General features: G+C 35.7%; 2 protein-coding genes across 8 annotated transcripts in view; one reads left to right on the top strand and one right to left on the bottom strand.

The window, feature by feature from the left end:
- Nucleotides 1-10,030, top strand: part of RasGAP1 (Ras GTPase activating protein 1) — a 36,228-nt gene extending 26,198 nt beyond the window's left edge. Inside the window, exons 6-15 of one of the 6 annotated variants that reach the window (XR_010732407.1) lie at nucleotides 808-930; nucleotides 1,375-1,581; nucleotides 1,637-1,790; nucleotides 1,980-2,155; nucleotides 2,455-2,561; nucleotides 2,620-2,863; nucleotides 4,502-4,783; nucleotides 5,045-5,388; nucleotides 5,449-5,528; nucleotides 7,929-10,030. Coding sequence is in view for 1 of the 6 variants with exons in the window: in XM_066285423.1 (XP_066141520.1) it covers nucleotides 808-930; nucleotides 1,375-1,581; nucleotides 1,637-1,790; nucleotides 1,980-2,155; nucleotides 2,455-2,561; nucleotides 2,620-2,863; nucleotides 4,502-4,783; nucleotides 5,045-5,132 (1,381 nt within the window). In the remaining 5 variants the exon portion in view is untranslated. Of the gene's footprint in view, nucleotides 1-807; nucleotides 931-1,374; nucleotides 1,582-1,636; nucleotides 1,791-1,979; nucleotides 2,156-2,454; nucleotides 2,562-2,619; nucleotides 2,864-4,501; nucleotides 4,784-5,044 lie in introns of all 6 variants that reach the window. The other 5 variants (XR_010732405.1, XR_010732406.1, XR_010732409.1 and 2 more) reach the window with 5 other exon arrangements.
- Nucleotides 9,948-12,127, bottom strand: part of LOC136340944 (uncharacterized) — a 50,784-nt gene continuing 48,604 nt past the window's right edge. For both annotated transcript variants that reach the window (XM_066285439.1, XM_066285440.1), the window contains one exon: nucleotides 9,948-11,243. In XM_066285439.1, the coding sequence (XP_066141536.1) occupies nucleotides 11,167-11,243 (77 nt within the window). In that variant the 3' untranslated portion in view covers nucleotides 9,948-11,166. The remainder of the gene's footprint in view (nucleotides 11,244-12,127) is intronic.

The following is a 12,127-nucleotide window of genomic DNA, read 5'->3' as shown; positions in this document are numbered from 1 at the left end:
GCATGGAAGCCATTATCAATTGACTCAAACATCAATGTTGATTTGCCACCAGTAATCAGACGTTGTCGAATTTGGATTCAATATTTCAATAACTTCTATATCAGATGCGACCACATTAACTTCGAATAGGACAAATGCAGGCGATTTCAGTGCCATTTATAGCTGTCGGGTAATCTCCAGACTAGGGAAACGCATGATTAACCATGTGTACGGCACAATTCAAGTGTTGTAGATGATAATCAACTTCGATGAATCCCGTGATTTTTTCGAAAAGAATTGACTCAGCCCCTTATCAGCGGATCGTTTTTAGAAGGCCAAAAAGAAGGTTTTTAAACACTCAGCTGCATTAAGAGCTAAATTTAACTTGCTTAAAACTGCCTTCTGATGGATATCTTGCAGATTTATTTTATCTATTTTACGGTAAAAAAGTACGAGCTGTCTAATCTGATTCATTATTTCAGTTTGCGTTCATGTCATTTAAATTGAAACACGGTCTGGTCGTATAGAGGTGACACCCCGGTCCGAAAGGTAATATTGCAAATGGGTGTGGTGCGTCCAATAATTAGCTTCATAAGCGCACTGAGTTTGTTAATGAGTGCGCCCGATGATGATTGTTGTTTCCCTCATTTTATCAAAATGAGCAGATTAAAAAAATTTAATTAATGGAGATAAAAGGGGCACGCGTTCGCAAGTCACGATTCACGGGTCTTTAGCATGTTTTGGAGAGGTTTGGCACCGATAGACCTGAAACTTATCATCTCTCAAGGGGTAAATCGAACCAGATAAAGTAATAGTGATTTCTTGTAGGGACCCCACGACGATCTTCCGAGGAAATACTCTAGTTTCGAAAATGATGGATGAAGCCATGCGACTTATCGGATTACACTACCTGCATAAAACCTTAAGGCCTACGTTAGATCTTATTTTCAGGTATTTTTCCTATTAGTTCCACTTTTATTGATTTGCTAAATGAAAATGTTATGTAGCAATTTACGAATATCTACATATACCGGGTGATGACAGACCGCATACAAACAGCGGCAAAAAATTTACAAGGTGCGCCCTGTAAATTTTTGGCTGCCTTTTCTACATTGTGCACTTGTATATTGCTGCTACATTATATAGGGTGCACCTCGCAAATTTTCTGCAATTATAAAATTTTTATATAATTAAAAATTAAGAATTAAAATTTGAAATTTGGACGATTTATACAAGGCAGCTTTGCGAGCAGTTTAATTTGAAGGTTTTTGAACGAAATCAAAGACACGTTTCTCTTGATTTCACAAGTAGACTCTATGGGTTAAACGTTTGTACTTCGATCTGGTACACCCTGCACGAGGTAATTTTACAAAAGCAGGGTATTCTGTGTTTTAGAGAGAAGAAGCCATGTGAAATCGATCCAACGCGGGTGAAGGACCCGAACACCATTCAAACAAATCAGGCTAATTTGAAATCTTACATCCAGCGCATCTTCGACGACATTACGCAAAGTGCGGTGCACTGTCCAGCGTTGATTTGCAAGATATTTCACAACTTGAAGGAGTGCGCCATATTGTATTTTCCGAATAATAAGGAAGTGAGGTAAACGAATATACCCATTTTAGTATTGTATTGTAACACGAGCATTATGTTTCAGATATTCTGTGATATCAGGGTTCATTTTTCTGCGCTTCTTTGCACCTGCAATTTTGGGACCCAGACTTTTTGATTTAACGACGCAGGCTATTGACTGCCAAACGAATAGGACACTTACCCTTATTTCGAAAACTATACAGTCGTTGGGTAATTTGGTAAGTAATAATTTTGTAATTTCGCGTTTGTTTAACTTACGACTAACTGTAGTACCGTGCGTCCACCCTCTCCCGAAATATTCAATTTTTGCGCATGTCGCGTTAAGTCGGTGCTCAACCGAATGTTTAAGCACGGCACAGGCACTGCCTAATTTCACGACTTACATTTTTATTGTATCTAATTTACAGGTAAGTTGCCGGTCGTCTCAGCAAGTTTGCAAAGAAGAGTACATGGAATGCTTGTACAAAGAGTTTTGTACGGAAACGCATAAGACAGCTATGAGAAAATTCCTGGAAATCATTTCAGCAAATACGTCCAGTCCGCGAACGATTGTGAAGGACAAACCTGTTATTCTCAAAGAAGGGTAAGAAGAATTTTTCAATTTGTAATTCCCGTACTACTGGGTAAACACGGATCAACATTCCATGGATAGAGCAGTTCGAAATGAAACGTAAAATTGATAATGCTCTTTAATGGATTTTAGAACCAGCTTAATATGCTGGAAATCCATTGTAGAATTAGAGAAACTCCTGTATTGACAGGGATTTTAACCATTAATTCTTGTTTTTTTTTTCTGCTTCATCAGGGAAGTGAAAAGGTAAAAATTTTTAAATCCCCCTAATCTTGGTCTCAATAGATTCTAAGTGAGACATTAAATTGCAGGCTGATGATCAAAAGGTCGCACGGTAGAAAGCGATTTGGCAGGAAGAATTTTAAGCAGCGTTATTTTAAGTTAACGACACAGAGCTTAAGTTATTCCAAAAGCAGAGGTGAGGTTGTTTCTTCTATTGATATTAAAATTTCTTAAGCGGGGCTGATACTGGATAGGTAAGGATGCATTATACGAAATGCCACTATCCAACATTCTGGCAGCTGAACGGGTGGCGGAGACATCGTTTAAGATGAAGAACATGTTTCAAATCATCCAACCGGGGCGTGTGCTTTATGTTCAAGCTGCCAACTGCGTTGACGAGAAAGAGTGGATGGATTTGTTGACCAAGATCTGCCAAACTAACGCTAACAGACTGAGAAAATACCATCCGGCTGCGTTTATTAATGGAGAATGGATGTGGTAAGTGCGTGGTGATTTTTCTTTAAGTGCAAACAGCAGGGGGAAAAAGTTTGGAATATTTCATGCTTATAAATGCTTAAGGGTAAATGTGTGCTTAACTTAAACGAAATATGACAAATATTTATTTTATGATTGGATAATCAATTAACAACAAATACTTTTCTAAATGGAAAAAAGTATGGACTATTATTTCATATTCATAAAAAAATATTAAATACTTACGGTAGTGCAATATTTTGTGGCAAAGCCATTGACCTCTACTACGGCTTGACATTGCCTAGGCATAGAATCGGCAATCGTTTATAAAGTATCCTCGGGAATTTTCTGCCAGTCTTCCTGGATAGTGCGAAGAAATTCTGTTTTGTTTTTAATTGTTTTAAATCTAATTTTTCAATTCAATATTTCCCACAAATGCTCAATAAGATTGAAATTGGGAGATTGGGAGAGTCACACAAGAACAGTCATATTTTTCGTTTGAAACAAGCCCTTTACAATTTTTGATATGTGCTTTGGATCGTTATCCTCTTGAAACATCCAAGGAAGCGGCATATCTTCAGTAAATGGTAACATATTATTCTCTAACATTTGCGGGTATTGACAACGATCCCCTTTTCCTTCCACCAGAACCATCCGTCCAGTCTTGCATTGAGAAAAACACCCCCCGACCATTATACTTCCACCACCGTATTTCATAATAGGAATTTGGTATTTAATATTGAACCTTTCTCCCACTGGGTGTCTCACATAAACTCTACCGTCAGAACCAAACAAGTTAAACTTATTCTCGTCATTCCAAAGGACGGTATCTCACTTTTCCGTAGTCCATGACAAATGAGACTTTGCAAACTTTAGACGGCCCGTCCTATTCTTCTTCGAGAATAGTGTTTTTTTAACAGCGACTTTACGGTAAAATTCTATCACCATTGGACGATTTCTATTAGCGAATTTAAGATTAAATTGTGTAGTGATTTCATTTCTGATTTGTCTTGAAGTCTTTCGGGGATCTTTGAAAGAAATTCGTCTAATGACTTTGTCTACTTTGAGTGTGGTTTTTCTGAGACGTCCTAACTTACTACGATTTTGAACACCGCCCTGACTGCGAAGTTTATTTAAAATCTTAGTCACGACACTTTGAGTAATATTTAAATTTTTTGCCATATCACATTGAGTTTGACCACTTTGATAGAGCTCAACTAGTTTTTGTTTAAACTGCTTAGCCATAATTGTAGCCGAATACGATTAAATTATAGCAACTTGTTGGGACCTGAAGTGAATTGAAGGCAAGTAAATCACAAACAACAAAATGTTCCATACTTTTTTCCAAGCAAAAAACTACAATAGGGCAAAAAAATTAATCACTGATACAGGAACAGCATATATTTGACCCACGTAAGCTAAGGAATTGAGCCGGAATCTCGAAATCGTAACCATTTCTAAAAACAATGACTGTATACTAGAAGAACTAACTAGAAGTACTGTAACTGTATGTTAAATTCGCGCAGAATTTGTGGACGGTGGTAGAAAAGAGGAACAAGTGACGTGGAACATGAACATTGACTTTGATGTTGGCGTAATTTAAATGAATCAGTTAAATCGAGAGAAGAAGCACTACGTTGAACGATATATCATTATTTTCAGTTGTAAATCATCGAACGAGTCGGCATCTGGTTGCAGCGAAGTATCCAATTCGGACTGCAATAACCACCACATGTCCCTGGATCCAGAACGGGATCTGCAACGTATCCATTCGTTAATCATGAGTCATTTGCCACATCTGGAAAGGTACGTTACAGTCCTAGAGGAGCGGGACCCTGGCATTTGTAATGTACTAAAGAAGTTGATGGAAGTGTCTTACGAAATCGAGCGCCAGCACCGGATATACAAGCGGACAATGGATGGCAACGTCGAAAAGGGCACTTTGTAAGTCCACAAATTCACGCAACTTTATCCTCTGCTTTCATCTTAGAACTTTAGTGTTTAAACCGTATTTGAAAACATACAGAAAAAATCACGGCACCATGGGCATAGGGAAGTCACGGTTACTTAGCAGGCGATTTTTATACACCTAGATCCGCTTTAGGACACACTGTATAAGGTTGCTTGCTAAAAAAAAGCCCTGAGTCTTGTTTTCTCGCAATTATTACTCACTTATTCTTTTCAATCATTATGGTTTTTTTTCAGGGCTGCGCCAATAGGAGACGATAACTATTTATTAGCATCTCGAATGAATCTGCGTGGTGTGACGACGACCGAGTCATCTGTGTCATGAGTGAGTTGGTTAATTAGCTGACTCGTATTAAGCTTATTTATATACCAATTAAAATAAGAGTATACTGCACTGTAACCTGTATACCGCGTTTTGCGTACATATTAGGTATGCCTTTTAATTTTAAACTTAGACAGGCTTACGTTGAATCATCAGTAACAGTAAAAACAATGACCAATATTAAATCGTTTACTTAATGCGATGTATACGACGGTGCAGTATTCCCTTATTTAATTTCTTTGTACAGGATATTTACGGGGTATGTAGTAAATACGACCTTATAGATTCTCAAATTTAAGACTGTTATAATATATTGTAGGTGTCGATGACGAAAACGCCAGTGTTATACTTAGATAACGATATAGCGATATTTTGTTTTTTACAGGGTGTTTCTGAAAGGTATTTATAACATTTAGACCCATGCTCGTTGAGCCAAAATATGTCGATTTAACTTTAAATTTCACAATAGTCAAATATTGGCGGGTTTGTTGCTAGAACACTTGGAATTAGAATAATACATAGTTTACTTAGCTCAATGGAATAAGCCATCGAGCAAGAAAATTAAAATTGATACAGGCAGTCTTTTTTTAATCTGTTCGCTATTGCTGTCGCCGAAACGGTGAGAGTACTAAATCCATTAAACAGGAAAAAAGTTGCCATTTGTGGCTAATGTAAATATACCGCGAAACAATGTTGCCAAATTGTTGTTAGTCCAAAACATTAGGAAAAATTTTTAATTAGTAAACATTTTCAACCGAAATTATTTAACACGTTAATCGTTACGAAATTCTACCTATAGGCTTCAGTACTTATTGCCATGTATGCTCTGAAATTCGTATGCTGTAAACTCGCTTTTAAACGGATGAGCCGACAGTTCGGCTTCGTTTTGCACTGAAGTATACGGAACATTTTCGTTGGTTGGAGCCCACAGAAGTCAGGGGCAGCAAACGTTTTCGAACATATTGCTTTCGTGCAATTTGAGGTTACTCCATGCGCGATTCACGTAATATACTTTAAAGGTTAATCGATCGCAGTTCTGGTCGAGTTTTCCTCTTTCCGTGAAACTGTTCTGAAATCCAGTTGCGAGTGCTCTTGACTGATAAAAAAGTGTTGCAGGTAACCCCGGAATAAATTGCATTTTATAACTTGTAATACTAGTAATTCTTATTGTTCCTTGCTGCTTTAAAGTAGTTTTGTAAAGTGGATAGGTCGTAGCGTTTGTTATCGCTTCCGCGAATAATTTTATAATTTTATGCCCCACGCGAGGCGAAAAATTTAATTTAAAAAATTGCTTCGAGCATAAAACCAGCCGCGGCAAAAAAAATAGTACTGCTCTTTTTTGCATTAATCCTTTAAATGAAGTATTGTTAATTTGTGCTTCGTAAAGATTTTTGCTCCCTAGGGAGCAAAATTTTTTCCTTCCTAGGGATTCGGCTTCCTTTCCGTAAATAAGGGAGAAAAGACTTGTTTTCTGAGCGATCTGTTGAAAAAATAAATCTTATGCTTTATTAGATTTCTTCGGTTGTAATTTTACTAATGGATTTTTGCTCTAAGGTTAATCTTCTAAATTTTAATAAAATAGGATTTGAACTGTTTAAAAAGTATGTAAAGTTTCTAAACGCATAGTTTTGTAGCGCCCAACCTAAAATCTGGACACAGGTAAAATTAGTTAAAACCGCTTATTTTGGTCCAACTCACATGAGATTGAATGTGGCAAAGACCGTTTGGAGATACCTTGTATATCAGAGTCACAATTTGGTTGTTTGGCAATAGTAGTGCAAAAAATGTATGTAGTAATAGTCCTTTTGACGGCACTTTTTGGGCTAGGTATTGCGTGTTTGTATTATAGAGTTTTCAAATGCCCAAAAGTTGTATGTAGGCGGCGGCAGGGAGACAAAAAGTTAGGAAATATGGAAAAGTCTTCGCACTAATTGCCCCGATTTTATATACAGATTATTCAAATTATCTGCAAAACTTGAACAAATGTCGGGTTTTGTTGATTGTTTATAGACTCAGTGAGAATATTCATAACTTTGAAACGTAGTATTTTTTGTCGTTAGAAGCATCAATTTTCCCCAATTTAACTAATCTCATATTCTTTACGGTTTTCTAGATCTCAATTGTGAGCAAGCGAATTTCATATAGATCCTGGATATAAGTATTCCTTGTTCTAATGCCTAATGCTCTAATCATTTTGAATTTAGCTGGTTAAATACTTCTGCCTGGAGAAGTTCGCAGATGCTTTCGCCATTACTCTCCTACAACCATTTTGTGATTCTGTCGTAACCTCCCCGTTTGATGTAATCGTTTTTATACCTTTTGAAGCCTCAAAGATCTTAACACTATTTTTTTATTAGATGTAATTTTTTAATATTGTAATGACAATCATTATCATCATCAATTTAGTCGTACAACGATATAGGTACAGCAGTTTATTTTGTCGTTGTATGGGGTATTTTTTTAGGGGTAATAAGTACAAACCCGTGTCTTAGACATCGTATAACCCTTTAAAGGACGTTTATGTAATGTAGAACTAAATGCTAAGCAATAACGAAATAGAGTGACTAAATGTAAGAGTACCTATAGTGTTACTTTAGAGCGACTAGATTTAGAACTTTCGTCTTCCTTGTATACCCAACTCCAAAAGGGTCCTTTCTTTAATTGGCATGTTAATGTGTCACACGTTTCTTCATCTGCATTTAAGAGTTTATTATAAAAAAAGCAGGTGAATTATAAATTAAGCGGGAAGATTTGCGCCTTAGATACATAGTTTTACGTATGCAAATCTCCACCTTTTAGCTTGGTTTAACTAAATGCTGCCTTTGTGTTCAATTGATGAAGCTCGTCGGCCATACCTCGAAAACCATTTGTCCTGGAGAAGTAGGAAAAAGAACTTATTCGAATGTTATTCGATTACAATAATTGATTACGAAAAAGTATATTACTCTATGAGCATAAACCAGCTGAGGATGTTCCGGTAAAGAAATTGCAGTCAATGTTAAAAAATTACACTTTCGGTCTACCAAGTGCGATTAAGTAAATGCTTATTGACGGCAACTTTCTCACCATCAGCTTTTTGTCTAGTATGTACAGGGTGTCCAGCGATGTATATACTTACCGTTTATGGCTCGACTTAGACAAAAACTTGAAGAAATAATTTCCAATAACTCGGCAATATGATGAATAAAACATGGGACGGGGCAATAAAAGGTATGTTAATTTACTCATATCACAGCTCAGGATGTGCAAATTCTTTAAAATGTTCCTTATAAGGAAATTTACTGTTGGAATAAGTTACCCTTTTCGATGGGTCAACGATACATTTGCAGCAAATTGAATGGTTTCAGAGAGACGGTTTGACAGCTTTCCTTAGGTGTACAACGGGACACGGCTTATTTCGTATGTATATGAATTATTACTTTTAATTATTGTAACCATTTTCAAGTGATCCCTGTATTATGTTATGCGAAATGCCGATCGAAAGAATCGCAACATTTGTTTACCTCAAACGTGCGGGAAGTGATTCATTCCGCACGTCAATGGCAGTTGATGTGACCTCACAGCACGTAGGAAGAATTTATGCAATACTTATGATCATGCAGTATGTGAAAAACATAAGCAAATTTCCTTCGAAGTTCGTTTCGTTTTTAACTGTTTACGTGTTAATTTTTAAATTTCATATATTTGTATACAGTAAGCTCATATATAGAGCTCGAGTGTGTGGGGATCTGCGCAGTCGGTAAAACTACAGCCAAATTGTTCATTTGGGATCGAATTTACCTTTATTTTTCACGTTGAAAGCTGCTGATGGATGTTTCTAACACAAACTGCATCAATAACACTATTTTTAATCAACACATGCAGTATGTCTTACGAATATAAAATATCCATGTAGACAAATCAAACACGTGAGACCACTAGCCGGTCGCCGCCGGTTGGTCGGTTGTATCGTATCAACGATCGATATTCAACAAGGGCCACAGGGTTGAACTTCTTTCATTTTGAATGGAGAGTGTTCGTTGCGCACGCATGATCAAATATAAACTAATATTTTTTAATGTTTAATGTTGAGGACGTTATTACTTTTGAAATACCCTAAACATGGTGACATTTTGGTGTTCGTTACCCTCAGAACTTGTATAAAGAATTTTTTCAGTGCAATAGCGGGCTGATTACGGGCCTGTTTAATGCTCTCGTTTTGAACAGATCACGTGCAGGCGGCATGCATTTTTTGCATGGATATTTTGCATTCCTAGGACACATTTTTTTTTTAAAGGTATTTACGTTTTTTTTTTAACAATTCGAAATACACAACTTAGCTGTTCTTTAACCGTCGTCGTAGATTCCCCAGTCCGCCGTTGTAAAAGTCAACACCGTGTATATGATTTGCTTGTTACACCAGAAAATGGCATATTTCGTTGGAATCTGAAATTGGTCACATTTGAAAGTTGTAAAGTGCTTATAAGTAGGTAATTCACGAATGTTGAACAAGTCGTTTGTGTACATCGTTTATCTATATTATTTAACTATCTCTTATCCTTCAAAGTTTAGGAGATACACGTCTTTCAAAGACGATTTCTTTCCAGTCGCTTGTTATACACAGCTTTAAATATTCTTTGGTATAAACAACGGATATTAACTTTCGGTTTTTGTATACCATTAACATGACGGTAAAGTGTACCACTTTAATTGTATATTATTTCTATCTTACGGTACTGATTTTTGTAGTTTCGCATTTATTGCATTTTTAACCATTACTGTTCTATTAACTTATTAACGAATTAAATTATTATTTCATGTTTATGTTGTTAAAAATAGTTTTCCATGTGAATATTTTTATTGTACAAAATTTCGATTACATATAGTATCAAGAAAGATGTTCTTTGTGTGTTATTCTTTATACAATCATTTACCCATGTACGGGAGTCAGTCAGACTCGACGCCTCGCCCGTTCTATGAAAAACCCGTTACACTTAGAAAACAAAATTTTACTACGATATTTAGTAGGAGGCTATAAAATAGTACAAACACGATATACACTTTATTCCCTTGCAATAACCTTTCAATGAATTAACTAAAAATTGTCTATTTCTTGCAGTAATTAGTAATCGCTAAATGTTTATTTAAATGTTCTATAAAATTCTTTCAGCACGTCAGTGAACTCTTTGAAACTCCTTTCGTTTGTCTTTTCAGCACATTCAAACTTTATCTTTGCCTTTAATAATAACTTGAATAAACTAAACCAACTTCTACTCCATTCTCCATTGACTTACTTTATGCCCAAACCGAGAACCAATCAGTCAACCTCTTTATATGAATTGCTATTTTAATAAATTATTGCTTTCTTTGTCCAAGAACTACAAACATCTGAAATGACACCTGACATGAATCATAAACGAATGTACCAATAATGCAACTGGTACAATTAAAGTCGAAAATAGTTGACGATCGACATACATAAGTGCTCTAAGTAGAAGTACTGCGCATGCGTTTAATTTGATTAATCTAGACATAGATAATTGCAGATTTAATTATTAAATCGTTCTTTCAAGAACACATATTGCACTAATGCTATGTTAACGCCAACACTTTGGCTAAGGAAGGTAACTTTTATAAAGCAGATAGATTAATCCACAGTAATGTTTAATGACGTAGCTTCCTTACATTGCGACCAATATGAAGCTTTTATAAGGACTAAAAGCTGGCAAATTGATTTGACACTACTAGTACAGGATACCAAAGAGACCATTGTAGAAGATGTTTGGTGTCTGTGAAATTTAAAATGTTTCCTGTCCAATTTCTCAACGAACTACTCAATTTACGTTTTAGATATCACAGTACTTCCCACTAACAATAATGACTGAACCTAATATTATGCGGCAGTATACCATGATAATTGTCGAAATACCTAAAGTTAATTAATATAGATAGTTCGCTTATCAGTGCGTCGAAATTCTACATCTCGTTTCTCTTGCAGCTAACGCTGATAACGTATTAACACTTAAGTTACAACAATTTTTTGGTGTTAGGTATGTGCTCATTGATGATGGTTGACTAGTGGAAGAGCTTTCCAAGGTTTTCTTTCAATGCGCTGAATGTCACTGTAGGAACGTTCTGAAAATAATCTTGAGTTAACAAAGTAAAATTGTGTGAGGTAATGTGTTTACTAAACTACTCCATTGATTACAAACTTTCGCGGTGACTCGCTTTAACCTTTTACGTTACTTATTCAATAAAAAATTATGAGCATACATGCAGAAAAACACTTCGTTAATTGACATCTATATAATATACAGCAACGCTAGAAGCGTTGGCGTTTTCCGCTAAATGAGGGACGATGTGAAACTACCATATGGTCAAGTCAAAATTATTAAAATCGTAGGAAGAACAAATTTCCATCAATTGTGATACCTTTGAATTTCGCCAATTCTAAGGTCCAGATGTCAATTTAGTGGTGATTATTTATTATATACAACAGGGTGTCTCATAAGTATTTTATTATATTTCAGGAGGTGATAGTACATTGAATAATTTTGTTGTTCCCCATATAATATCCCCACATATATTTATTGACAAACGATGTGTCGGATAAAAAAAGAGACAAATAAGCATTTTTCTGCTAAATGCAAAAAAATGTTTTTAAATATTTTTGATGTTGTGAAAAAGCAGTAGGACACTTTTTTAACGTGCTGAGACGTATTCGTACGCACGCCCCTGATGAAATTAAAAATAACCTTTTTATACAAAAAAACTCGTTTACATTAACTGTCAAAACCTGCCAAATTTCCTTTACATAGCCTGTAGGGTTTTGAAATATCAACAAAAATTGGATTTCTTAATAAAACTTTAGCACTCTATATCTTCTTAATGAAGCATTATTGGAATATAGTATATATGAGGAACCACATTATTTTTTTGCCATACTATGGAGAGACGTATCTCCTGAAATATAATGAAACACTTATGGGACACCCTGTATATATGTATGTAGTTATATA

This window comes from Euwallacea fornicatus, chromosome 9 (genome assembly GCF_040115645.1).
Source record: "Euwallacea fornicatus isolate EFF26 chromosome 9, ASM4011564v1, whole genome shotgun sequence".
In the NCBI taxonomy this organism is placed as follows: Eukaryota; Metazoa; Arthropoda; class Insecta; order Coleoptera; family Curculionidae; genus Euwallacea; species Euwallacea fornicatus.
Note: the sequence above shows the minus strand (reverse complement) of the source record. Positions and strands in the feature narration are given on the sequence as shown.